This window comes from Mchenga conophoros, linkage group LG7, assembly GCF_057382185.1.
Source record: "Mchenga conophoros isolate Kocher_MC1m ecotype Shallow Benthic linkage group LG7, M_conophoros_male_GT1.1, whole genome shotgun sequence".
Taxonomy (NCBI): domain Eukaryota; kingdom Metazoa; phylum Chordata; class Actinopteri; order Cichliformes; family Cichlidae; genus Mchenga; species Mchenga conophoros.
In genome coordinates this window covers 63730401-63757803 of record NC_140532.1, presented here as the reverse complement: position 1 = coordinate 63757803, position 27403 = coordinate 63730401, and the positions used below count along the sequence as shown (strand labels likewise).

At 39.9% G+C, this 27403-nt stretch overlaps 2 protein-coding genes across 4 annotated transcripts in view; both read right to left on the bottom strand.

Annotated features, from left to right (window-relative positions):
- The window catches only part of LOC146571491 (basic helix-loop-helix ARNT-like protein 1), a 32262-nt gene extending 19499 nt beyond the window's left edge, over window positions 1-12763 (bottom strand). For 2 of the 3 annotated variants that reach the window (XM_085280727.1, XM_085280729.1), the window contains exons 1-3: window positions 12628-12763; window positions 4124-4302; window positions 781-844 (exon numbers count right to left, since the gene is read on the bottom strand). In XM_085280727.1, coding sequence (XP_085136853.1) covers window positions 781-826 — 46 coding nt within the window. In that variant the 5' untranslated portion in view covers window positions 827-844; window positions 4124-4302; window positions 12628-12763. Of the gene's footprint in view, window positions 1-780; window positions 845-4123; window positions 4303-12305; window positions 12450-12627 lie in introns of those variants that run through there. The other variant, XM_085280728.1, reaches the window with a different exon arrangement.
- A 5746-nt stretch (window positions 12764-18509) lies between these two features.
- On the bottom strand, window positions 18510-26558 carry dkk3b (dickkopf WNT signaling pathway inhibitor 3b). The gene is made up of 7 exons (XM_085280726.1): window positions 26251-26558; window positions 25524-25649; window positions 25287-25367; window positions 21733-21825; window positions 19906-20050; window positions 19468-19618; window positions 18510-19372 (listed from the first exon to the last, which is right to left on the bottom strand). The coding sequence occupies exons 1-7, from the start codon at window positions 26443-26445 to the stop codon at window positions 19351-19353; spliced, it is 813 nt and encodes a 270-aa protein (XP_085136852.1). The 5' UTR covers window positions 26446-26558; the 3' UTR covers window positions 18510-19350.
- Between the last annotated feature and the right edge of the window lie 845 nt (window positions 26559-27403).

Genomic DNA, 27403 nt, shown 5'->3' with positions numbered 1-27403 from the left:
AATCATGGCGAGGTAACGTCAGCGTAACAGCACTGACAAACGCTGAGAAATTGCTTCAATCGTAGGAGGAAGAAAAAATGCTTATTCATAGACGAAGGCAGGTAATTATGAAACAGGTTTGCTGCCTTAAAGATGTTTTCTGTGGTTCGTGAACTAAATTTTTTAATATTTTTAAGACAGGTCTACTTTACTAATAGAAAATGAATGGATCCTACGGTTCATACACAAACACATTCTTGCTAAATGACAGCTGCAACATAAGGACGAATATTTCCCCAGAAATATAAAAATCCATTTGCAAATCTAAAAAGGCTCTTGTGCCAGATTTCAACAGACCCGTGTGCAACCTTGTTATTCAGTCTTTTGGTGATTAAACCCTCTCTTTTAAGAAATAGCTGCAATGCAGGCATCTGTGTGTATTAGAAGCTAAAATAAAAGAAACAATCCACTGTTTCTTTGCAGAAGAAAATAAGCAACACAGAGCAGACAGTCACACAAATGTCGCATGCATATGCATGCATAGACCGAAACTACTGGGTCTAAGTATGTAAATGAACTGACAAATAATAAGCGCGACATGTGCGGGATTACTCATATTATCCGTGCTGACAAGAAATCACTATAAAAGGTCTGAGGTCAAGATCAAAGCGGAAATACTGTAGTTGTGAGAAACGGAGGTGACTATCTGCACAGACCTTTTTTTCAATAAAGCGTGCACACTTAATTGAGAGATGCACAGAGGGAAATACTAATTTATTTTTTAGGAAGGGCCAAACTCACCACAGATGTTCATCACAGCCTGTGTGTTAAAATCATCTCCTTCCATCCACTCTGGAGCCCTCAACTGTGAACACACAAAAGCAACACTTTAAGATGGAATCATTCTGAGAATCTGCAAAGACAAAAACAAAGAAATCCCAAAACAAAGAAAATACAGACAGAGTAACTGTTGCCTGGACACATGCAGCAAACATCGTGTCATCTGGGTCAAGTGTGCAGGCGCAATAAACAGGAAGCCACTATTACAACTGCATGTATTGAAATACTGTAAGCTATTTAGGTCGCACCGTATCAGTTACATGACACATAAATCAGACTGGTTGAGATGTGCCATGTGCATTCCAATTCGCCAACTACAACCCTGGCAAGTGTTTAAACTTCAGAGATGATGAAACCTTCCCAAGTGACTCTGAGCTGACTGAAGAAGGCCTGTCGTTAACAAGAGTTCTTGCTTAATTATTCAGTCATTTTCTGTAAAGGTTTCGATTAGAGTTTTCGAGCACATGCATGCGCAAACAGGTGGCATGACTCATCAAGAGCCACACTAATGTTTCAGAGGAATGGGTGAACCCCCCCCAAAAAAAAAACAATATAAGCAAATGTATTTACTGTGAAGCCTCTAAACCAGGGGTGTCAAACTCAATTGCACAGGGGGCCAAAACTCAAGGCACACTTTAGGTCGCGGGCCAAACAAGATAAACATTTATTGAACATGTTTATGTTTTTTTAAACATAAATATGAATAAAAACAGACAGGAATATTATTCCAGATTAAATAAACTTAAAAAAATAAACTTTAACTTTAAATATTTTGCTCTTCATAAAAATATATCCTGTCAAAATTATGCAAGTTAGAAATATGAACATGCTGCCAAAAACCCCAGAAAAAATAAATGAAAGCATACACAAGGTTGGAGCCGCATGTAGACGGAGCTGAGGCATTGCTTCAGGAATGGAAATAATAAACTGTGCGGGCCATTCAGTGTCGTACTTTCCCTTGAGTGTATCATTACACTGCAGCTCCATCTGAATCTGCACAGGTGCAGTTCAGCAAAGTCCGCTGACTTGGTTCAACATTACTTGGCAACAGGGAAAGTGAGGCAGGTTGCACTGGTGCATTTGTGACAGCTTCACTTGAAATGCCTTCACCGCATCATACATGCCATGTCCATGAACTGACAGATTTCCTTGCTGAGCTCAAAAACTCTATTGAGAATTTTTATCCCAACTCAGCCAACCGACCTCTGTATGATGGCATGTCGGCAAACTCTGAATCTATTTCCCACATAAAAGACTGACATTGACGGTGATTTAAACTTTTAGCTCAGATAAAATTTACGGTTTACGTTACGGTGATCATTACATGCTCCATTTTTAGGACTTTACCACACAGCGTTTCCTGGTGTATGATGCAGTGATATGCTGTTAACTCACCGGTACAGTTCTCCTCCTGCATCTTTACTCACAACCTGCTGACTAGTTGCTTTTTTCACCGCACAACACCGGCGCACCATCTGTTGTAAGTCCAACAAGTTTGTCCCAGGGCAGTTTCATGTCGGTTACACTTTAACATACGTTTTAAAAAATGTCTTTCCCTGTCGTTGTCCTGTGCATCGATTTAATGTTCAATATTTCCTCTCCAAGGATGAAGATGGCCAGCTGTGCAATCAGCTGTGCAATGTCCATCATGTCTGTACTTTCATCCACAGCAAGAGAGTATGCGATAAAGTTTTTGCTTCTTTCACACAACTGTGTTCTTAAATCAGTGGCCATCTCACAAACCCGATCAGCAATCGTATTTCTCCTCAGGCTCACATTTGCCAAAATCTGCGTTTTGTCTGGACACAAGACGTCGCACAGCTTCATCATGCAGCTCTTCAGAGTGGTACCGGGCTAATTTGGCTCCTCTGCTACAATAAAACTTGCTTTCACAACAGCTTCACTTTGTGATTTTGCTCTGGTGAAAAACGTCTGCTGAAATGTCACATTCTTCTTTAGCTCTTCTACTTTCTGTAGTTTCTGCTCTGCGTTTAGGTTTTTCAGCTATCCTGACGTTTTGTCTCGTAGTGCCGTCTTAAATTAAATTCCTTAATTACAGCCACATTAGCTCCACTAATAAGACACACGGGTTTACCAGCATGTCTGTAAACATATATTCAGTCACCCACTGGCGCTGAAAGGCTCTGCTTTCAGAATCAACTTTTCTCTCCACCATTGTGAGCGGCTAGCTTCGCAATAACAGAAGTTTGACTTGTTTGAGGCGGGAATGTTCCCAGTTAGCCTAGCGTTCAGCAAGGAGGCTCCAGTGCTGCATTATGGAATCTGTAGTTTGTATATCATTAGCACCTCATATTGCCGGGCCATGCATAACAATAATAGTACATCTATAAAAAATATTCTCACGGGACACGTGCTCTAAACGAACAAACCTTTGCTATTGAATGAGTTTGCCAAGTAAATGCACTATTCATACAGCTCCAGGTCAAAACAATATTTGCCTCGAAGAGCTTTATACTGTAAGCTAAAGACTAGAGAAAAGCAAAGAGAAACCCAAAGATCAGATCATCCCGTACGGTTAAAGAACGCCTGTCAAAGAACTCCTTTGACAGGAAGAGACCTCCAGCACAACCAGGCTCAGGGAGTGGAGAGGTCAGGTGAAATAGAGGACAGAAAAGAGAAGTAAAGAGGAATCTCTATCTCTCACTGCAACTCAACACCACAAAAAAAAAAGGAAGTAGGCATCACCTCGTCATTCAGGAGTTCAGGATACGAAACAAGAACAAAACAAAGACAAAAAAACTAGATATTCGATGCCATTATCTATTCACTCAACCGCAAGCAGGTGTGTGCACTAAACCACTTGTTCAAGGCCAAGCATACCATTTAAATGTTTTGCAATGGGAGTGCTGTGTTTTTATAAGATGCTAAAAATGTCAGCAGCATGTGGAGGCGGTGAGCCTTTTTTCTGGGGTGAATGCTGATAAAGTTAAACAGCAGTCAGCCAGAATCAGATGCATGCAACATGTCACTGCTCTGAAAACATGACTCCTTTAAAACCAGATTTAGTCCTTAAATTGTGTAAGCAAATATAACAGAGGTGTATTAATACATAAGTTCACTGATAACTTAAATTGAACCAAACACTACAAATATTACATGGAAATAAAAATACATAAATATCACATTTTTAATGTCACACTTATTCCAAAGCAAATGCTGGCCTAGTTTTCAAATATGTTAATTATTTCTCGCACTGTGAAGGAGGACTCCTTGGTTCAAATTCACATCTCTGAAATATGAGTAGGCACCTCCTACAGATGGCGTGCAGAGCGGCTTCAGTTACCTGGACAGGAAACTGGAACAGGCTTCCTGGACGGGCCTGGTATCGTCTGAATCAATCTGGTCTGCTCGGTTGTGATCTGGTCTGAGTCTGGTTTGATTCAGCCTGACCTAGTTTCATCCACTTTGAAGTGGTCTCCCCTCATATGATCAGATCCTTAAGCAGCTGGGGCCCGTCTACATCTGCAGGGGGATGAAGAGAAATCTATGAGTCAGGTGCAAAATCAATCTGTCGCCAATCTCTAAATGTAAGCAAAATGTATTCAAGTAACACACTCAAAATCCAGGGCTAAACATTCATTCTGGTACGAGATAAAAGCCAACTACAAGTCACATTCTGCAAAATATTTACTCATTAGTCCCAGCAAATTAATGAATCACTTTTTGGAGTATATCTCCTGCACAGATTCAAGCTCAGTTTCATTGTCAGTAGCTTTATATTAACTGGATACATTGCTTCAGAAAATGCCTGAGTGATGGAGATGGGAGAAGCGCAGCACATCAAGGTGGCAACACGGCTGCCAACATAGATCTGTATGAGATTTAAGAAAAAGTATTTTCCAACACGGTGAGCTACCCAGCTGTTCCCACTGTGCTATAGAAATGTGAGGAGTAACTGGGTAAAGATTCTACTTTACATTTATGAAAATGTCAAAATGACGTCTGTGTGCAGAGACAAGTTATGGAGAAAGATCTTTTCAGCTTTAGTTAACAGGTGTATCCATCAATTCCAATCTTAAGAGCGTAATATTAATGAACCTTTATTAGAAAAAGTAGATGAAGATAGATGTAGAATGAGTGCCGATCGGGTTCATAAAACAACTATCTAATTTTCAGTAACAACACAATGTGAAACTCAAGATGCAGGCAGGAGAGTACTAGGTCAGGACGAGTTTGGTGAGCTCTTTTATTGGGACAAAGCCCTGGGCTAGAAGGGGAAAACCACTATGTCATGATTGAGCACTGAAAGGAACTGGTGCTGGAGTAAAAAGTGGGTCAGCCAATCTCTATGGTCTCTAACCAGCCAGCCTCGATTTCCATCCACCACCTACTTCTACTTCATCAGTGAATCAGCAAGGCATTCTGCTTTGATTCCCTGTTGAACAGGGAAACACCCACTCAGACAGGCAGGAAGCAGGCAGAAAGCCCGTTCATACACGAAAGACGCATCCAGCCGGCAAGTCAGCTGCCAAATCTCCCAAATACTTCCACCATGGCCAGTGATGGAACGTTTTTGTAAAGATGTGAAAAGATTTTACAAATATCAAATACACTACAAATTAATACTCGATGCTTCAAACAGGGATGAACCGAAACCCTTGCACTCTCATCTTCTCTTACCCAGAAATATCAAAACTGTACACTGGCTTGTGCAAAGACCTCTGGTCAGTGAAATAAAATGGAATATTTTAACGACTGCTATTATATCCAGCTTCCTGTGAGATTTAATAGTTTCAACCCCAACATGAGTCATTTAAAAAATAATTTAAAAAATTATTACAGCTTTCAGAGCTCCACAGATGGAATCTGCAAGCATGACATAATTCTGTGGGTACTTGTAATGTGATTTCACTCAGCATTAACTCTTAACTGGTGACTTTTAAACTCATAAAGCTTTAAATGTGCCCCTTTTGAATGACCAATTTAATTAAAAAATAAAAAATAAAACTCACAGTACAATGCAAACCTTTTGGACAAACATCACAATACAGCCAATTCTGAAATATGCAAGAGACTACAATAAGTTGACCTGTAAAACAACCTGATATACAGGTACAACTATGTCAGACTTTAAGTCCCTGCACACTCACACAGGTGTTTTCTTTTAATTCTATTCGTGGGTGGAGCTATTCTGGGAATTTCTCTACGTGAGGTCACCAAATCTTACGTGCATAGTTGGGGTTTGTATTGTTGCAGCAGTCAGGGTGTAGCAGCCTGTCTGCAAGGATGTGAAAGGGTTTACTGCATAGATTGAGTGCAGTGTGCTCACATTCAGCTTTTTACAGCCGAGAACTAACTGTGTGCCGAGGTTGAGTTTTTCATCATCACTGGGCAGGTCTTGCCAAACGATAACAATCCCAGCTACATTTCTAAACAAATGATAAACAACCGATTTAAATTTAAGCACTGACAAGGAAGTAAAGTCTGGTTGTCAAGTCTCAGGGCTCAACATTGCTGACCCAAGAAGACCCTAGCAGCGCTGTATGTGGAAATTATAATCTCAGATTCAGGGCAACAGGTCCAAGTAAGTGTCTGGATATGCTTGTTATCTAGAAAGACCTGTGCTTCTCTGGCAGCATGAGATTGCGCCCTGTCCAGCTGAAAAAAAAAAAAAGCACAGGTCAAGGTGCTGCTACAAAAATGGCCCGAGTACAGGTTGGAGCATTTCCATTGCGAACAATCAGATCACAGATTGTGCTCTCATGGATATGCATGGCTGCTGATCCAGCTGGGACACTCATGCAGGCATCCGGCATGCCAACAAGTCCAACCTCGGTTGATGGCGGCACTCATGACAATGCTGTGCACACACTGCTTTTTGTGTTCTGAGACGAGTGGCTAGAAAATGCAGAAATGTATATATTCTGTTCTTGTGCTGAGTAACATAGCAGTCATTACTGCTGTTATTCAAATACAAAGGCATAAGCTTATGATGGAAAAAGTAATGAATTAATACTCTACAGCTGGAGAGTGTTCAACAGGGAAAACGTCACATAGTGCCCAGTCTGTTGTTACATAGAGCGAGTGTCAATAACTGCACCTTAACTGAGAGACATCTCAAATGGCAAAGAGATTATGCAATCACTCAAGCCAGTGCTGGTGGCGACAAACAACATGTGCAGCGACAAGAGCGAAACCAACTTTCACTTTTGAGTGACACAATAAGCACCGATCCTCTTTCCTCATAGTAATAATAGACCCCATCCATCAAGACCCATCACAATGATATGACAGCACCAGCAGCCCCAGACACCAGTTTTAAATCTTTGCTTTTCTTGTTGCCATGATATCTGAAATCTACTTTGACAGAAGGCAGGTAATTATTACAGATGGCCATGACATTATATTTATTTATTACAATACAAAGTAATAAATAGAAAGGCCATTACTAAACAACAGGACTGCCACGATTACGTCGACTATTAAAATCGTGGATGTGTCGTTTGAAGCTTTGTAAGATCCTGAAAGACGCAGGAATAAGTAGTAGGATTTAAGAGTGTAATAACAGACTGAAACAGCAGATGGCAGCACTGCATGTCCAGGGATGCCAGCTGCCGTTAAACCCCAAAGAAGAAGCAGCAGTGTCTGGTTTCATAGCTGTGTCCAAATTTAGCGGCCGCATCCTTCGGAGGCCGCATTTGTAGGCCAATTACGTTACAGCGACGTGGCGAAGCCTGTCCAAATTTGAAGATTTCCCCAAACGTGGCTGAAAAATGCATCCTTCATTTCCCCAGATTTGAAGGATGGGTCGGGTGTATCCTTCGTGGCCCAAACTATTCCAGAATTCATAGCGTGGCCCAGCCAATTCCAGTTTTCAACAATGGCGGCAGCTACTTAGTTTTAATATTACTCTTATTACTATTTCTGGGTCACAAAATAAACTTTTAACATATTTTCAGGCGAGAATGTAGCTGTGTAGCTTCAAATATCTGCTCGGTTTATCAAGACATCACACTTTTGCAAAAGTGCTCCGACGTTTTCGGAGACGTCTGTTACCCACCAGCTCGATAACTAGAGGGTTCAAGGCTCACTAGAGCCGGTGAGAACGGCAAACTCCCGGGACATCATTTTCAAACCCGCCGCAGTCTTTCGCTACTCAGGTTAAACATGATATAAAAGCCACTCAGATAATTTAAAAATGTTATTGTTTGGCTTTTTTTTTATGTTTTATTTGTTCCTCAGTAAATCGGTTTGGCTGAGATTAAAGTTATAGTTTTTACACAGCTGAATAAACGTCAAACAGAGAACTGATTAAACAGAAGTGTGAAATGGTAGAGAATTTACTCCAGTGTCCTGTTATATTTCACATAGAAAGAAGAGATGGCCGAGTTTATTAAACTCCACCGAGACAATCTGAAAAATTCATTAAAAGTTTAATAAACTGTCATCTTGTCTTTATTTTTAGTTATCACATACATTAAACACTTCAAGCTGTCAGCTAATGATAGTTATATAGAGCAGACGCATGCTGGTGCAATAAGCTGTACGTTTTACGTCCAATGGATGCATGATCTGATTAGTCGACTAATCGCAAAAATAATCGGTGACTAGTCGACTATCAAAATAATCGTTTGTGGCAGCCCTACTAAACAATACAGTGTCCATCATTTTATTTGACAAAGTTATTCACAAGAGGAAAACATTCATAAAATCTTCACAAAAGTGGTCGTCCAAGCAAATTCACCCCAAAGTCAGAGAAACTTCTCAGTTAACAGTTAAATGTTAAAATTCATAACAGTAAAATTAGAAAGACTGAACAAATACATCTTATTTTAAAGGGTTTTCAAACACCTAATCTCTCTAAGAAGAACATGGCAAATGACTTAGATTAGCAAAATTACATCTGAGCAAACCACATGACTTCTGGAACAATGTTCATTGGACATTGAAAATGTCTGGGCAAAATCCACAGCACCACGTTTGTCAAAACCAAACCACAGCATATCGGCACAAACACCTCATACCTGAAGGGGTGATGATGTGGGCACCTTGCAGTAATTAAGGCAACCACGAGCTCCTTTGTAAGCAAAGTATTCTTGAGCCCAATGTGAGGCCATCTGTCCCAACAAGCTACTGAACCATGGGGTATACTCAGTTTTTACTTTAGTTTTTGTTAAACAAATGACAGTGCAATATGTTGTGAGTTGTTCCTCAACACAAACTGTATTTAAAAATTTTTAGAAGTTGATGAGGACCAGATGATTGTTTATTATCTCCCTAACTTGAGAATTGAAAAGAAGGTGTACTTTATTTTTTCCACTTGTGACTGTAAGTCAATTTTGAGTACAAAAGCAGTAAATAATTTCCATCCACCTAGCAACCCCTTCTTGTATACCTCAATTTCACAGTTGTACTCAACGGCCAGTTTAAGGTGGTAAACACGTTTCTTGTTTCCACATGTAGTGGAAACTGTTTTCTTGCTTATTGTTTTGCATATTTATAAGCTGGCATTTTTGGTGGAGCTTGTTGAAGTAGCTCCCTTTATAAACACTAAATACATGTCCCACTTTGTGTTGTGTATGCCAGCAGAATAAATGTATGGTGTATAGAATAGGACAGCTGGGTTAGACTTCCAACACCCTTGTGATTCTGATCTGGACAAGCATAAGAAGATCGATGCATGGATGGATGCTTCGAATCCCTTATGCAATCTATATGCAATGGGGAATAATGAGCAATATGTGCAGAAAGAATCCTTGGGATTTCAGGAAAATTGACCAATCAGGCCTGATAATATACAGGCCTGAAAAACCTGCATATTTGGAGACCAAAATTAGTCCAGCCAAGGATAAGGTTAAGTTTCCTTTTAAACATACTTAAACATACACCTGAGAACATTTTGTTTTTAGAGAAATTAGATTTTAATTTATTTAATATCAGGAAAAAATTACATTAAAATGCATTATTTGAAGTACAATGGAAAAAATTGTTTTTTTATTTATTTATTGTATTTACACGAGTTAAAATCTTTTGGCTTGTTATCTCTACTTGTGTCTTTTTATTTAGATAAACACATTTATTGATCAATTTTCCTTTCAACCCCAACAATTCTTTACCTTTTCCCTTTTTTAAACCACAGAAGCTTACAGGGGAGAAATAAGTAAGTGTCAAGCATCGTATCTTCTTAGTTACATGCAAGGGTTTCCTGATGGATGTGGAACCTCTCTGTTTAGTCAATGGCATGGCTTGTTAGGTTTGTCCGGCCAAAGCATATGGCCAGTCACTGTGGCCAACATCTCCTATTGGGAATTAGACAGGAGGCATCTTTATTAAACTTGGCAGGGTGCCTTGGTTACATCCATCCATTTTCTTAACTGCTTATCCTACTTAGGGAAATGCGGTGGAGCTATCATAAGATCAGAGGCCGGGTACACACACTGGACAGGTTGCCAGACCATCACAGGGCCGACACAGAGATAGACAACCACACAATCTCTCACCTGCAGTCACAAGTAAACTCAACATGCATATCTTTGGACTTTGGGAAGGAGTGGGAGTACCCAGAAGAAGCCCATGTAGGCACATAAAGAATGTGTAAACTCCACAAAGAAAGACCTCAGCAGATCAGAAGATCCAAACTTTGTTGTGAGGCATCAGCGCTACAAACTACACCTTCATGCCATGTCCTTTATTTATTATTATTCATTACTGACAATGCTATTCACCCCTTAAGAAGGACATTTTCAGTAGCTCTCATACATTCACCTCTAAATAAACTGTGTCCCGTAATCTCATTTAAGCAAGCCTCACCAATTGGAACTTTCCTTGAGCACTTGTGGGCTCTTATGTTGAAGAATTATCCAAATGAATATTCATTACAATGGTTAACAGGAAATAACAGCTACATGTGTAGGATCACAACTTAAATCTCATTAAAAAAAATATGTTTAATAAGTTTACTAAGGTTGCCCTAAAATAAGGTTTTAAAAAGCTTTTCCCCCACTAACGTTATACTTCTACCACAATATTAGGCATTGAAGAATTTTCCACATACATTTTAATACAAGAAACTTTTAGTGTGACAGTCTCTCTCACATAATTACTTAGAATGATCTCTAGTTAATCTAAATTAGCATCCACATAGTCATGACAAGGATCTTTTTCTCTATAACGTTTTATATCATACAGTTTCCTCATAGAAACCAGAAGTTTGTCATCTGGCCTTCATGATCAACAGGATGGTTAACTGCAACCCTTCTGAGTCATCACAACAAATGTCTGCTGTAAAAATGTCTTTGTGGCTACATAGATCCGTACTGATAAGATCTGATATAGGTTGCTACCTGGCTAGAAACAAAAACAAAGACACAGTCTGAAGTTCACAGCAAGTGCCTTTCATGTGGTGAAACAGTTAATGGATAATCTACTCAAGGCAGGCATGAGAAACTACAAAAACACAAGGTGCACCTGTCAAACTAACACACGAGACAGTAATCCAACAAAAAAAAAAAGATTAACAGCAAACTGCCTTTAACACAACGTCCAAAGGCTTAATATGATGTATCCCCAAATAGATCCATAAACCCTGTGTACTAAAAAAAGGCTTCAGTGTGGTGAGAGTGACTCAGATGATGAATCAACAGTGACAACCAACTGTTTCCTATCCTGCTCAAGACCATTTCATATCCTCCCAGTCAAAACCAGCTGGTCCTCAGCAGGACCCGCCTGAAACCAGGTATGACATGCAAGGAGACCTGCATGCTCATTGGCTAACACCTAATCCTCCTGTCTGTCTCTAATAATGACAGTACATTAGAAAATGTATTTGACGTCTTACTCAATGTGACCTGAAATTAGTTGCTGTGCCCATAAACACATAAGGAAAGTGTTTATTGATGCCAGGGCAGAGGGCTGTTTTCCCATAGACTTATACAGGACAGGAAGGCTTTTCTACAACCACAGGTATCGCCCTCTGGTGCTCATTAGCCTTGCCAGCTGACATCCCTGGGTATTAGGCCTTCTGCACTTGTTTCACTTTTAAGCCACGTCCACCCTTTATGATGCCCAAGATGTGTAACAACAAACAACTAAAATCGTCACTCACTCAGCTTTCGAGCGGTTTGGTTAGGTTTTGTTTCGGATTTTATATTATCTATCACACCCCATATCCTCCTGCTTCAATAATACACTAATTACATGCACAGTATAACCACAACCCAATCAAATAGTCTTTGATCAACCACAGCAGAGACACCTAGCGGTGGCCACATTTCCACAGCAAGTGCATACACCGTCGCGATACTTAAGACAAGCACAGGTCTCCAAATAAATAGAAGAATAGCACAGTACCGTTGAGGCCTTTTAAAGAGACAAGCAATGGAGGCTTTGAAGTTACCGGAGCAGGATAGATGCTGCTGAGTATACCCACCAAGGCCCGTTTTACACAGCTAATGCGCTAGCACTGGAGCTTTACTCACTTGGGTCACGTTCAGTTAATAAACTGAAAGCCACTGACCGGCACTTACCCACGCCCGAGCTTCCTCTAAGTCCCGGCGATTCCTGGCACCACTTAAACCAACCCCGCCAAACTAAAGGCGTTTTCCGCACTTTTTGACCATAACGGCATTTCTCCCCCGTCTGCTAACATTAGCATACAGCTCACTGCTAGCTACTGACTGTCAAGACTTGGCCAGCAAAGCTAAAGTCCCTCCTCCTGCTCTAGAAAACCACACTGACATGACCACAGCGCTGGGAAAACATCGACGATATCCATCACAGACTGAAGCCCAGCAAAGTCACACAGACGCGGCGTCAACAAACATATCCTCGTTCTTGTGTTATACTTACAAAAGATCCAGGGGGACTAATCCATCCATTGAACGCCGCTGGTAATATGTAATAGCAACACACAGAAGTGTGACATAAACGATTTTCAATCGGTGACCCAGTTTCTCTTCACCGTCATGCCTGTCGGACCACTAACCTAGTTTTTCAACCAATAGCGTTTGCCCTACCGTCGTAGGTGTCCTGTCAGCCAATCAGACGCGAGTTCAGGCTGGGAAACAATGACCGACGTGCTCATTAGCCAATGACGGTCGGAGATGAAGGGAACGCAGACGCTAGCCGTGTGTGAGCCGTAGGCCCGAGTCCAATCCGTCCACTGCGCCCTCCCACTTCGTGACGAACCTAACCTCTCTTCTCATTTCACAGGTTGTCCTGGAGGTTATTCTGCTCCGTAACTAGTGTTCAGAAAAAAATCCCATTTAATTGAATAATTTTTCATCATTTTAGAAAAAACATTAATGTACTTTTTATTAATTTTTTTTCTCTGAAATTTTCATTTACTACAGAAATATTTGCTTAAGACGGTGGCTTAACTTGATGTGACATATCAAGGGTTAGGGTTAGGGTTCTCAAGTTCCACAACCACAAATGTAAATTTATGACTCAATTTTTCTTGTTTGTTTATCACGAAGCTTCATTTCAATTATTTGATTCTGTTTTGTTATGTTTGGTCTTTCTTAACAGCCTGAAATAAATTTTATTGAAACAAAGTTTGTAGATCCTGGAGTCCAGACACCACACCAAAATGCAGATGTAAAAAGGTGAGCAAGAGACACCAAAAGAGGGGAACAGAACAAAAGGAATTACTTAACCTAAGGGATTTTCCTATTTCTCTCATTTCTGCCTCCTCTCTCCTCCGTTCTTCTCACCGTAATCCGAAAACACATTTCATTACACATTTTGAAGGACATTTCAATTCCTAAAGTGCATTTGGTCCAGTAACGAATTGGGGAATGACATGGGACTCAGTATACCACTGATTGTTCCTCTTACTCTAAATCACAGACATTAAGTTGGTGCAGTATTGTTACTTGTGTGAGTACAAGAAAATAATTATTATAATATGATGTGTTAAATTTGTTTAGATCACAGGAATAAGGAAGGATTGGTCTGTGTTTTAGTTTGGCTTAGCTGTAGGCCTGAGAGTGTGTGAAATTGTTTAGAGAGAAAGGAATTTATGGACACTGGGGGTCTGGTGTCATAAAAGGAGACAGGAAGCTACAGTTGGGGGTTGCTGATGCTGATGCTTGTACCTTTAATAAAAATGCATAATTGTTATAACTTAGAAGTAGGTTTGCAGGAGACTCTCCACATGCTTATCTGTAAATGTAAAACAACAAGAGGCCAATGGCCCAGTGGAGGCAGAGTGGGGGTCTCAGTGTTTGTAATATGTTAACTTGTTTTGTTTGTTGTCTAAAGGAACCTAGTGTAGCTTGGGTGAGGAGATTACTTTTGACCGGCAGGAAGTCACACACACACACACACACACACACACACACACACACACAGTGCTTTAACTGTTACGCACCCACACCCACATGCACACTCACTCACGTGCACACACATACACACGGGTACGCGCACACACAGGCACTCACGTGCTCGTGCATACACACACAGAGTTTACACACAGAGTTTGCAGCACATCATGGGGGTTTTATGATGGGGTCACTTCTATAAAGCTGGCTGTAACTAACAAAGAGGTGGAAGATTTGCAGAGGGACACCGGCCTTGCACGTCTTCCCTTCTAGAAGATGCGTGCTTAAATGAAGATGAATAAAGATGAATAAAGGTTTTGTGAAATAATTACTGAGTTCCGGTGCCGTCTCTGGATGCCTGAGGAATAAAAAGAACCGGGGTAAAACTGATTTCGTAACACTTGAAACTATGATAATGAAACTAATTGTGCAAAAGAAGATTGTGGCTTTTTTCAGGTGGGTGTCTCCTGTACTTCAAAAGTTATGAAGGTAAAAAAAAAAAAAAGAGCTGGACCCATTTATATAATATACTATATACACTATACAACCCACCTTTCAGAAGTAGTTAATTTAATATGGAGTAATTATTTTCTGGAATTGAGACATTCTTGAAGATGACGTTCAAGTAGTACAGAGGGTGCAGGAAACACAGGTTGTATCCCAATTCAGGGTCTGCAGCCTTAAAGGCCGCATTTTAAGGCCGATTACGTCACTGCGACGCGACGAAGGCTGCTCGAAATGCAGCCCTCAAATGTATCCTTCATTTCCCTGAATTTTAAGGATGTGGCGGTGTAGACTTCATGGCCCAACATATCCCAGACTTCATAGCGCTGCGGTGGGTGTGGATAATTTTGCCGAAAAAAACGGCTGAATCGGAGAGGCCAAAGAGTAAACTTTTAAAAGTAAGTACTGAATATTATGTAACTTATTTATGTGCTAGTGATGGTAAATTCGATTCTTTTTACTGAATCGCGTTTTAATGAGTCACTCACCAAAGTGAATCGGATTTCCTTGAGTCATTTGAGTCAATGAGTCAGTTGACCAGAGAGTGCAAAAATGTATATTTTCACTCAAACTTAATTTGTTTCTCTTTTAATGTAAATCCTACTGCTAAGATGAATGATTGTAAAAGAAAACAACTATTTTATAGAGCAAAAAAAATCTAAAGGGAACATTTTTATTTTATTTCATTAGTATTTTCCTTAAATGTGTCAAATATATATTTTCTCATCTAAATGTGCACTGAGCTGTGAGCCAGGGGGCGGTAATGCGCCTTAACATTGGTTGCCAACCAAGAAGAAGAAGAAGAAGCTGTGTGCCAGGAGGGAGGAGGTGATACACCAAAAGGACACCGAGGCTCCGAGAAAGAATGCAGTCTATTATACTTGCTTTCTTTTTTATGGCCAGCAGAGGGCGACTTGTGGAGTTACAAAAAGAAAGCTGTATAGAAGCTGAAACACTTTCCTGATGACGTCATAAGCTCAATCACTAGTGTTAAGTTAAATTTAAATTTAAGATGTTCATTTTTTAAATGAAGAGGGCTTTACTGTATAATTCCCATGCTGGTAACCTTTGAGTGTGCAGTATACTTGTAATTGAGTTTCTCAGTCAGATCTGCCTCTTGCTCGTCACCTCAGTTTTAAAACATTACCTTTTGACTTCATAACAGAACTGCACTAAAAGAATCATAGCATAATTAATAAATACATCAAAAATACTTGGAAAAGTGAGAATCAGAAAGGCTGGAGAAACAGCCTGCAGAGGTAAACTACAGAGACACAGACATATAGACTGATGGAGACAGCCAGTCTAACAACGGGTTGTCTTGACTGTGAAGAAGGAGTCAGTAATTACACTCTTACACTGCTGTGTGTTGATGGCATGGATGATTTATTTATTGTCTACTTATTTTTCCTGTATAGAATGAACTGTATGCTCTGGGGTATTAGTGACAGCAGACACATGCACCAATTTAGACAATAATGCATGTTAGTAATAAATTACTGTTGCAAAACTATGTTTATATTTTCTACCAAAAACAGTTTGAATGGAATGAGAAACATTAACTTTCATGAATTCTTCCACTCCCGGAGACCCCTCAGACATGATCTCAAATGCCTGTTTATGCCATCCGATCCGTCAAACACCTTCATACAGTTCATCAACAGCAGATGACAGAGGCTTCCACACTACAAACATTAGAAACAGGATATAAACTTAAAGGGGAAATTAAAGTGATATATAGTACTGACAGTGGTATGAAATCAATTTAAGGTGAAAAGCTGTGACACATTCTAACTTGTTTTTTTTTTTAAAGGAATAAACAAGGCTATTTTCAGATATTACTGGATATCTTCATTTTCTTTTTTTAACAGCCAAAACAGGGAACAAACCAGGGGCCAGCTATGCAGCTACTGCTTCTGCTGCCATGCAGTTTGTGCTATCTCCTCTGCTTGGTTCAGTGACTGCCAAATCCTGATGGAAAAAAAAAAATCAACGAAAAACAGGGAGACCAAAACATCAAAACTGGTCTGACACTACTAACTATATTTAAAAATTCTGGAGGATGATTTCAATATTCTTCTGGATTTAAAAAAGCAATGCTCAAGTAGAAGTGAAATTCTTGTGTTGCAGATGTAAATGTAACTGTTGTACATATGAGCTAGAGTTTAGACTAAAATCAACATGAGCTAAAGATAAATAGCTGCAAACAGAGGTGGACTCAGGTTTGAGTCAAAATGACTTTTTTAAAAAATTTTTTTTTATTAATCAACGCTTCTCTTCTTCACGATTAGATTTGTAGTTGTATTTTTGATCATGTAGCACTGCTTAGCTTTATTTTTTAGCACGTTTGTAATCTTGGTGATCCTTAAATAACAAACAGTGTTATTTTTCCCTTTTTGTAATATTATGATTTGGCATGGGCAATCAAAGAAGTTTTCACCAGTAAGTCTTTTGGGATTCAAGTCATTGGATTTTAAAACAGTTTAACAATATAATGTAAGGAAACGGGTGAATTAAAAGACTATATTTCCGGATGACTGACATAAATGCACTTTTTTCCTAATTAAAATATTGCCTTATTTAGCGATTTTACTTCATTTTGAATTTATTAAATACAGGACGAAGATTAAAAAAAACAAAAAACGGTCCGTGAGTCGTTTGGTACCGCTGTTATTTGGCGTTGGTGTTGTGCGCATGCGCCGCGTCTGCGCAGAAACATTGGGTAGAATGTTTTTCCAGGTAGGATGGATTCCCAGAACTCCGGCCTGCGATAACTTAAGCTCGGGTGTGAAATTTATGATTTTCCCGTGTGATATGAATAAACATTCTTTGGTTTTGGTACCGGTTTTATTTTGTTATATTTATCCGCGACACCTTAAACGCCGGTCAGTGAAAAAACTGTCGGACATAAACAGGTCCGTGGCGGAAAAAAGGTTGGGGATCGCTGTTCTAGTGTTTCTGTAATGAGGTCAGAGGAAAAGTGTGTGTCTGACTGTGAGCACCAGCAGGTGGTGATATTGCTCTACTTACAGATGAAGTGCTCAGACACTCATAAATGGAAAGCGTGACATCTTTCTTTGTAAGTGTTTTGCCCATGTTGCACCGTTACAACCTATGTTTTTAGGTGTGCATGCAGAGTCACCGCTCTACAATGTAGGCAACAGAAAATATAGATATATCTTTTTAAATTCCCTTTATTTTCTTTGGTCTAGTTTTATATAACAGATGTTTAAGTTGAATGTTTTATTAATTTAAAATACACTTTTTCCCTTGAAGAAGTTGAATTAGTACTCCCAGTTTTGCCAGAGTATTTTTAACACATCTTTTCTGCTACGTACGTGACAAATGTCTGCGCTTTTGCCCCCTCTGCTGTATTATATCTTGTCACATTGACAATTTATTACACTATTATATCTTGTTCATACAAATTCATTGCAACAGTTGGAATTTTCTAAATCCATAATTTATAGCAACACACCATCAGCCCTTTAATGAAAACAAACTATCAAAAGGACTGACAAATCATGTAAATGTTGATTAAAATTACATTTAATATTTTATGTCATAACCTGATCAACAGCCTGTTGATTATGCGGCTGTAATAACATCTGCTTCATATCCAGGTATTGTGTTGCATGAAGAACATAGATTTATATCCAGATTATGAGCTATATAACTGTTTAAAGTTAACTATAGTTTAATTTGCATTTTTATGCACATTTGTTTGTTTTGCCAGCATTTAGGCATCATTTTTAATTTTTTACTTTGGGTAATATGAGACAGCCTCCAGCCTGAACTCGATAAGAGATGAGTGGAAGAAATTTTTCTTCAGTCACAGAAAGGAGTTATACTGGATCCCCTTCCCAGCAAAAAACACAAAAACAAATGAAAAAACAAACAAACCAGGATCTATTTTATTTGTTTGCGTGGCTCTCCCCCGGCTTCCTCCCACAGTCCAAAGACATGCAGTTAGTGGGGACAGGTTAACTGGAAAACATAAAATTGCCCATAGGATTGAATGCAGGAGTGAATGTGAGTATGATTGGTCGCCTGTGACAGACTGGTGACCTGACCAGGGTGTACCCTGCCTCTCGCCCTAAGACAGCTGGGATAGGCTCCAGCGCCCCCCAGGACCCTGAAAAGGATAAGTGGATAGATGGATCCAACTTTTTGAATTTGTAAGTGATATTTTTCACCTCTGGTTCTTTTTTATATGACCTGCATGAAATAATATGAGTCAGAAAGTCAGGCTGAAGTACGATGTGCATTTTGTAGTCCAGCAGATATCACAAGGTTAAGGAGCCGAGTGCACATGCAGTCTGATTCACTGATTCTCCTCCTTATTAATTCTCCTTCACACATTTTCTTGACATTTAATAGTTTCCAGTAATGTCAATGAAAGGTCATTACAAAAAGAGATACCCACCAAGTTTTTAAATGTGTAAAAGTTCGCCCTCTAGTGTTCACTGCTGACAAACCAAAAATAAGATCACCAGTAAATAACAGAACGTGCTTTCCTTGGTTCTCAAAGCTGAAAACAAGTCATTTATTGTTGTTGTTGTTGTTGTTTTTAATATATATATAATATACACTGGCAGTAAGGCATAAATAATACAGTGAGTGCAAGTTCAGTCCTGAAGCAACAGCCTGTACTTTCAGCAGCTGTTGATCAGCAGAGGCGTCCGTCTTTGGATCGTTAAGGTCATTTAATCTAACTCTGCTGCACTGTAAATCTCTAGTACTGTTATCCACACACAGACCCACGGCTGCAAGAAAAGAGAAAAATGTGAATTTCAAGCAAAAAAATAATTACACTTGCTCTTTTTTCACTGTAAACGTGTGCTGCTGTGTTTGGTCTCACCCATGAGGCTGGCACTGAAGGTCATCGGCACAGGGGCAGTGGTCACGGGGACCCTCCTGGTCCCAGGCTAGCATATCCATCAGCAGGTTGGGGTGGCTTAGACAGGACTCCCCCTTGCCCGGTTTGGGGTTACATACTGGAAACAAAAGCTCTGATGGAAGCAGCAGTGAAAAAAATACATGAAGTTTAAAATTGCCTTTATTGAATCTTCTAAGTCATTGACTGGTCAGTCCAAATCACAATGTCTCACTTAGACTATCCCCGTTCTGACTTTGTTAGTCTTGGACTATGTTTGATTCCTAAATTCTGTCACCAAGCATTTAGAACTGGTTACAGGTTGAGATAATAACATATTACAGATTGCTTGAAAATAGCAAACAGATCCAATTAGGCACTTTAAGGTAGTCTCTCTGGTGTTCCAACCCAGATGAAACTTACCTGGTTGGAAAGCACAGCAGAGGTGTGGCCTGCAGTCACTCTGACTCTGACAGATGGTTCCCTCTGTTCCACTGGTGGCGTTCACTGTGCACTGGCCCCAAACACACATCTGATCAGAGCAGCACTCCTCATCCTTGATGCAGGGCTATGTGAGGACACGCAATCAGATATGTTAAAAAAAAGTATGTCAAGTGCATCCTTTTGGATTCATGTAGATAGCATTACATCACGGCATAAAGGGCACTTTTTTTTTTTTGCTTGATGCATTTTTATGTCACTTATGTTACTTTTGAACATTTTCAAGTCCAGGGGTGTGTGGAGAGGGGGGCATGGGGTGGTATTTCTATGTTATGCTACATTCCGCTTCTAATCTGCTATTTAGGAGCAAATATTGCACATATTGTAGTATACATCATTTATTTCAGAAACGTTGGTACCATTAATTAACCAAGATTATGGATTGTATTATGTAAACGATCTAAATACTTGTTTCTGCCACTTTACAATAGAAAATGTTTTATTCAAAACAAACATTCAACACAAATTATCTTTAAACTCAAGTTCAGTGCTACTTTTTGTCTACTGCACATAACATTAAAACTATGTCCAATATTTTCTATGCTGTATATTTCTAATAAAAAAAAACTGCAGAAATTGCAGTTCCTCTATTGGCCACGTGAGGCTTCAAATATATAAGTCCCCATATTGTCATGGTTTGCAAGGGCAGACTGTGTGGAGATGAGAGGTGCAGACACAAGTGCAGACAAGTAGAGAAACAGGTGGAGGTTTAAACTGAAAGTGAGCCTTTCATTGGTGGCTGTAAAAAACACTGTAAAGCATTTAACGGAAGGGGAACTGAAAACACTAACAAAACCTAAACTGGGAGAAGCTAAACAAAAGAACATGAAGAACAAGCAGATGATCCAATGAGGAACAGCGGGAAACATATATACACACAGAGGGAAAGGAGGAAATGGCAAACAGGTGAGGAACACAGCTGTGACTAATCAGACAAGACCAGACAGGGAGGAAGGAAAACAGAATACACTGACACAGGACACAGACTGTCAAAGTAAAACAGGAAATACACAAACGTAGAGTCAAGGATTATCAATACGTAGCACAATGGACACAAGGGAGGCACAGTAACACAGTAACAATGCTGTCCAACTTATCAGCATTATAAAGGATGTTTACAGCTTAGAACAGAATTAGCTTCTGTGGACGTTTCTCCTAGATAACAACTGTTTGTTTGTGATTTTTCAATTTTAATTTTTTCCCCTGTATGTATTATGTTGAGACAAAGTTAGCCATGTTGTCTCTGTGACTGACAGGTTTTAGCCAAGCACTGCTAATCTGAGTGACTGAACTGAACCTCTCAACGGCAGAGCTCCTATCAGTGAGTGAAATTCCAGTATTTTATTAGTCTGTTAGCACTTATCATCCAAACCATTTATGGATGCATCCACTACTCAAACTTTCAAGCATAACTGATAAACTTGTACTCCACTCTTTTTGCCCAAATTCCTTTGTAGCTCAACAAAAACAACATGGAGGCTAAAGCTGAGCTTTCAGACCGATGGGACTGACAGTCCAGAAACCACCAGGTTAAGTTATGGTGATTACTTTTACATGCAGCCAGTCACACTGTACTGTAGCTGGAAGGTTGTTCCCTCGAAAGCTGAAAGGCAATACTTCCCCTCCATTAGAGGGGAAGTGTGAATCGTCTGTGGGTTCATCGTGACTAGTGATGCTGTACTTGAAGCAAAGACACTGATTATAGTAGCTCATCGCAACCACAAAAGACAACACTAACTGTCTCCCCACCATGTCTGTTGGGATACAGGGGAGGCATTTGGAGTTCTCAATCTCATACAGGCAGTATTTCAGGTTGCCACAGTCCTCGTCCACCATGCATTCCTGTGGGATGAGAAAAATGAATTACAAATATATGAAGTGATGAAGAACCTAACAGAAGTATTTATATAGTTTTAGATAAGAAATACATGCATCTTGAAAATAATCTCATCTCACAATGGATATCATTATCAAGAAGCACTCAGCCAAACAGAATTCAGTGTAGCTGAGTGCTATTTGCCTGTATCACAATAACAGTCGTACGTTATTCCACTGCACCCCCACATAATGACTTCCCGGTATCTGCTGGGTCCATCTCCATGCAAACTGCATTAAGGATAACATCAGTGGCATCCGAATGCAACAGAAGGGCTGGGTCTCTAGAGTATCCCCTCCTTCTGTCCTCTACACTTGATTTGCACTCCAGCATGTTGAAGGTAAAGAAATTATCTTCAAATATGTGCCCTTTCTAGGATGACTCACAGAAAGAAACGGTGCTTAAAAGAAAACACAATTTTTTTTAATGCCTGAAACAATCTGGGCTTTTAAGACCAAGCTGGAAATATTATAAACTTGTTGTTAAATGATGCTAACTGTGAGTTTGTTGCAGGAACACCGTGTACACCATGCAACAATTCAATTCAATTCAATTTTATTTATATAGCGCCAAATCACAACAAAAGTCGCCTCAAGGCGCTTCATAGATACAACAAAGCGACAAATATTGTGCATGCTGAAAAATGCGCTTTTAAGGGTGGATTTTCCAGCAGAGGAAGTCAACAAGTCTTTATGCTAATGAGATATTTGAGATTTAGTTTGACTTGTTTCCAGTGGTGAGAGGAAACAGTGCATGCCAAAAACCATCCCAGCCACATGGGTGGATTTCTCTGATTTATCTTTGAAAGTGTGGCCTGTGAAAGTTTAACACAGGAAGCAAACAAAGAACATCTTTAAACCAGACCTCCTTTCCCACTGTAAATTTAGATTTCAGTTTTCTTGCCCGAAAGCGTTATTACTGTCTGCGTTTCTACCTCATCAATACAGGAAAACAGGTCAAATGAAGCTAAAAGGTTAGATATTAATCACACATTACAGAGTCCTGGTTTTATTTGTGAGGAATGGATGACTTAAAGTTCCTCTATGATCCTTTTTTGGGGGTTTCTTCTTTATATTTTTCTGAGGAAATGTAACATGACAAAGTTGCAAAGCTTGGAAATCAACTGTTATTTTTTGCAGGTCGGGGAGTCAAGTTCAGCAGATTTCAGATGCCAGCTCTCATCAGCTGGCGGCTTAGCAGATTCTATTCTGCTCATCCTATTAGCAAGTCTTATAGGAGCGTGCTATTTTGCTGCAAGCTGCTTTGTCACCCACCACCACCTCATATTGTTCAACCTGTTTGCGCTATTTGTCGGTTGTCTGCTTTGTTCTGTGGGCAATCCTTGCTTGCCTGCAGTGTTGACCTTTCTCTCCCTGCATTTGTGTACATTTGTGTGTTTCCCAGAGCCATGGCTACACAACTGTTATCACTGGTTCCCTGGATTGTGCACTTGTCCCATCCACCATGGCGCCAACTCTTCCGCCTACACTCTACAGATTGTTTATAATATAATTCATACTCTTTAGTGTTAATTTTTTTGTGTTTTCAAGTTAACACCTTAGAATTGTGCTGTGCTCCAGATTTCCTCCTTGTGTGCCAGGAATTCCACACAGTATTTTATTGTTTTGCTCTCTAGTCTGCTTGTTTGTTTTCACCACTCTCCTACAATGTCTCTCCTCTCTGGCTTTGCCTCTGAAAATTCCACTTCACATTATGAATTGGTGAATAAACCTTGTCAACTGCTTTTCTTGTGTCCCGTCCTGCTTCGGTTAAATCATAACAGTAGGAGGATCTTGCTGCTGTTCCCCCTCCTCTTAGGCTTTCTACGTATGATTTTCAAATGGCGGGGAGGTCCCAGAAATGCCACCAAATATAAATGTCTGAAAATGGAGAAACAATCCTAGGTTTGTCTGAAGTGCTCCTGGCAGAAGCTCAGTTATTCTCTCACACAGCTTAATACAATTTGTCTTCTCATTACTTATCTATCTTACAAGTTGACACAAAGGCACGGTTTCTGCCTAGTAGCTCTTTCAGCACACTCACAAGCAAAGAGGGAGCGCATGCCTTGCAGTTTTATTGGCAACTGACATTTTCTAAGAATGCTGCACTGCTACTTAACGAGTTAGGTAGAGAACTCATGCCAACGCAGTGTCTTAGCTGGGCTAGGTAACCCATCAGAAAATTCAGCAGCAGAAATGGAGGTATGCAGAATCAGGGTAAAAAGAGCACAGACCAGAGTTATGAAACCACAAAGGAGCAAAATACGGGACATTTAACGCAACAGCTGAAATGTAGTAGCCACAGTTGTCTGCAACGCTTTGTAGCAACAATAAGGCATTTGACTGACAATTGTTATGGACAGCAGTGCTGTAGGAAATTATCTAGGCCCTCTATTCACTTAAATCACATTAATCGCAGACTGCCTCTACTCATCCAAAAAGCATCCACATTTTAACCAAATGTTTCCACATTTTAGCTTACATGTGCTTTTCTTCAACTCCCCATGCGCTGACTAATTTTTTTTTCTGAAGCAGCAACAGTGCCATGCGATTAACTGACTCTACTCTACTGTGACTTAACAAATAAGGTTAAATACATATGGCATTAGTTGTTTAATTTGTTTGCTTGTTTGTTTTAGTAGTTTCTTTACAAAAGTACAGTTTTTTGGCTTACAATCTTCCTTGCTTCCTTGGCATTTTTTCCTCTATTAACATAACCACCATCTGTACAGCTGCCAGGAAAGAAAAAGATCAAAACCACCACCGTAAAGTAAAGAGCAGGCAGCAAGCAGCAGCAGCAACCTCAATCCAAACTGGCCTCCTCTTGGTGAAAACTATGAAAAGTATATGGTAGGTTTCTTTGCTGGATGAGATCATTCTTTTTTTTGAAAAAACGTATTAATACAATGGTCCCATGGTTTCAAAAACCTCTCTTTCTCTCTGTCTCGTCTTACAAATGTGGAATATTTCCCAAACTGAAGGAAAATGCATCTGAAATCAAGCACTCTAAAAGCTGATAAATATTTAAAATAATACTGACAGATTCTCATTGGAATGTAATAAAAAAGAGGCTTGAGCTTTTATCTGTTTCCAAAAGGCAGCCTGTAAACTTTCCATCGCTTTGAAAAGAGGTCTGAAACTAAGTGAGTTGGATTTTGTGTTTCTCCAAAATATTTCCAGAATCCCAACTTGATACAAGCCAAAATGTTAAACTATTAATCTCAGTACAAAATACTGACTCACCATAAGCAAACTTATATCACTAAAAGATTATACTGACTACTAAATACAATTTTCCATTGACACATAAAAATAGCAGCTTCATGGCAGCATCGGGAAAATGTGGACACAGAAGAAAAAGACAAAACCTTGTTTAAAACTTGGTTTAGGTTTAGGTCTGGATCAAGGACAAGAGGTAAAAGACTCACATGATTCATGTTGTTCCACTGGCTGGAGATCTCCATATGAACATGGGACAAATGAGTCTCCCCAGTGTTGTTGTTAGTGTCCTATAAAAACAGTAAGGGGGTGAAATACTGTATCAGACCTGGGGAAGAAAAACAACTTTTCTTTTCTTACCAATTAATCCTAAACCCACTCAGACACTGTAGACTGAAGTGAATGGCTTGTGTGCGAAAGTTACACGGTAATGAGTGAATCCCTACCTTGTCAGTTCTGTCTAGCACCTTAACTGCTTTGTCTCCGTTCTTTATCACCATCGTAGTCTCATTGTGGTAGTTAGGACCCAGCTCCAGTGAGCCTGAAGAGGATTTTGCACTCTCTGTAGTGATCTGTTGGAAGGAAAATTAGGGTAAATCTTAAATAAAGAGCAGCATATGTTATACTGTACATCTGTTGTTCATATTTTGGAAAATATGGATCCTTAAGGGGGCTATAAAAATGGATAGTTTGCATTCTCTGCTTGATGCAACAGGGAAACCTCCCAGTAGCCCAGAAATGATTAAAACCAGACGCTCACTGACATCAGGAAATGTATCGGACCTGCTGAAATTCAATTCTTGGGAAGGAAAATAACAAACACAAGGTACTGAAGGCTGTCTAGAAAAAGCTGTTTGTATGAAGTTCTTGCAGGAGCTCTTCCGTATTGCCTTTTCTTTTATTGAACTGAGTGTCTGGCCGGGAAATCTCTATTTTAAGCAAATACTATCATGATGAGTGACGGTGGTACTCAGCATGGCGTGGGTCAGATTTAAAGCAGACACGGAAACTATGTGTCTGCTAAAAGTAACTGAGCATTAAAATAATTTGAAACACTTTTTTATCCCCCTGCTTTCTAATAAAACTGTTGCGTATTTACTTTAATATGGACACATTGGATTTCTCTGCCAGTCAGCACTGGCTTTATATGAATGGATAAAATATGACGCCAACCTGGTCCACTGCCTCCTCCAGTATGTGCTGAGTGTCCTCCATCAACTCCTCTACCTCTCGGAACATATCGGTCAAGCTGACCGGCCCCCGCTCCAGGCTCTCCCGCGGGAACAAGGTCCCGCTCCTCGCCGTGCCGACGGCTGCCCACAGAAAGCACAAACCCCGGAACACCGACAGCTGCGCGATGCCGGACATCTTTCCTTCTCTTCCACCTAGTCTGTCTACCGAGCAGCACACGGGTGTGACGCACGCAGGGCACACAGCTGGACACAGCTGGATCCGTTTTATTTGGAAAGTATGAGGAGCGCAGCAGCAGCGGTGGTGAGGGGGAGGCGGAGGAGGGGAGGAAGGTGGGGGGGGGGGGGGGGGTATTAGCAGGATCAGGTTTAATGGGGTGGAAAAAGTTCACGCTGCATTTCGTGATTTAAACGTCAAACACAGGCGAGTGGCCTTTATAAAGACATAAATGTGAACCGGACTGTAAAACAAACAGAAGTAAAGGCTGACAGACGAATGCCAGATGTGATCTGTAGAGGCAAGTTCCCACGTAGGCCTGCGCTTAATCACCGGTCACTTCAGTGGAGCTGACAGCAAGAAATACACATCATGTCAGACAGCTTTAGTGAAGGTCTGCCCGTTCTTTTGAAAATCGAGACAAAGTTTGGACTCTTTTGCACAATCCTACAGAAAAAAAGATTTGATTTTAGTTATATTTATGTGATGAAGAGCAACTCCATGTTTCATTACTGATACTGTGTAGCTTGGATACTTAGTCTCCTCAGTTTATGACGCTTAATTTGAGGTTTTTCGTTCATTTCTGAGTGTTGGTTCTGGTTTGATCTTATTACCCTGATGATGAGTTTTAGTATTATAATTTTGGGTTAATGTCTTTATTACTATTATTACTATTATTATTATTATTATTATTAGTAGTAGTAGTAGTAGTAGTAGTAGTAGTAGTATTAATAATATAATAGTAGTATAATATTATATTACATTATTATAGTAGTATAATAATATAATAGAGTAGTAGTAGTAGAGGTCGGCTCTCCAGTGCCTCCCTCCGTCTGGTTTTAGTCCCTTTGTGTTCTTTTGTCTGTAACTTTTTATGTCTTTTATTATGTTTTGGTTATTTCCTGTTTTATGTTGAAGG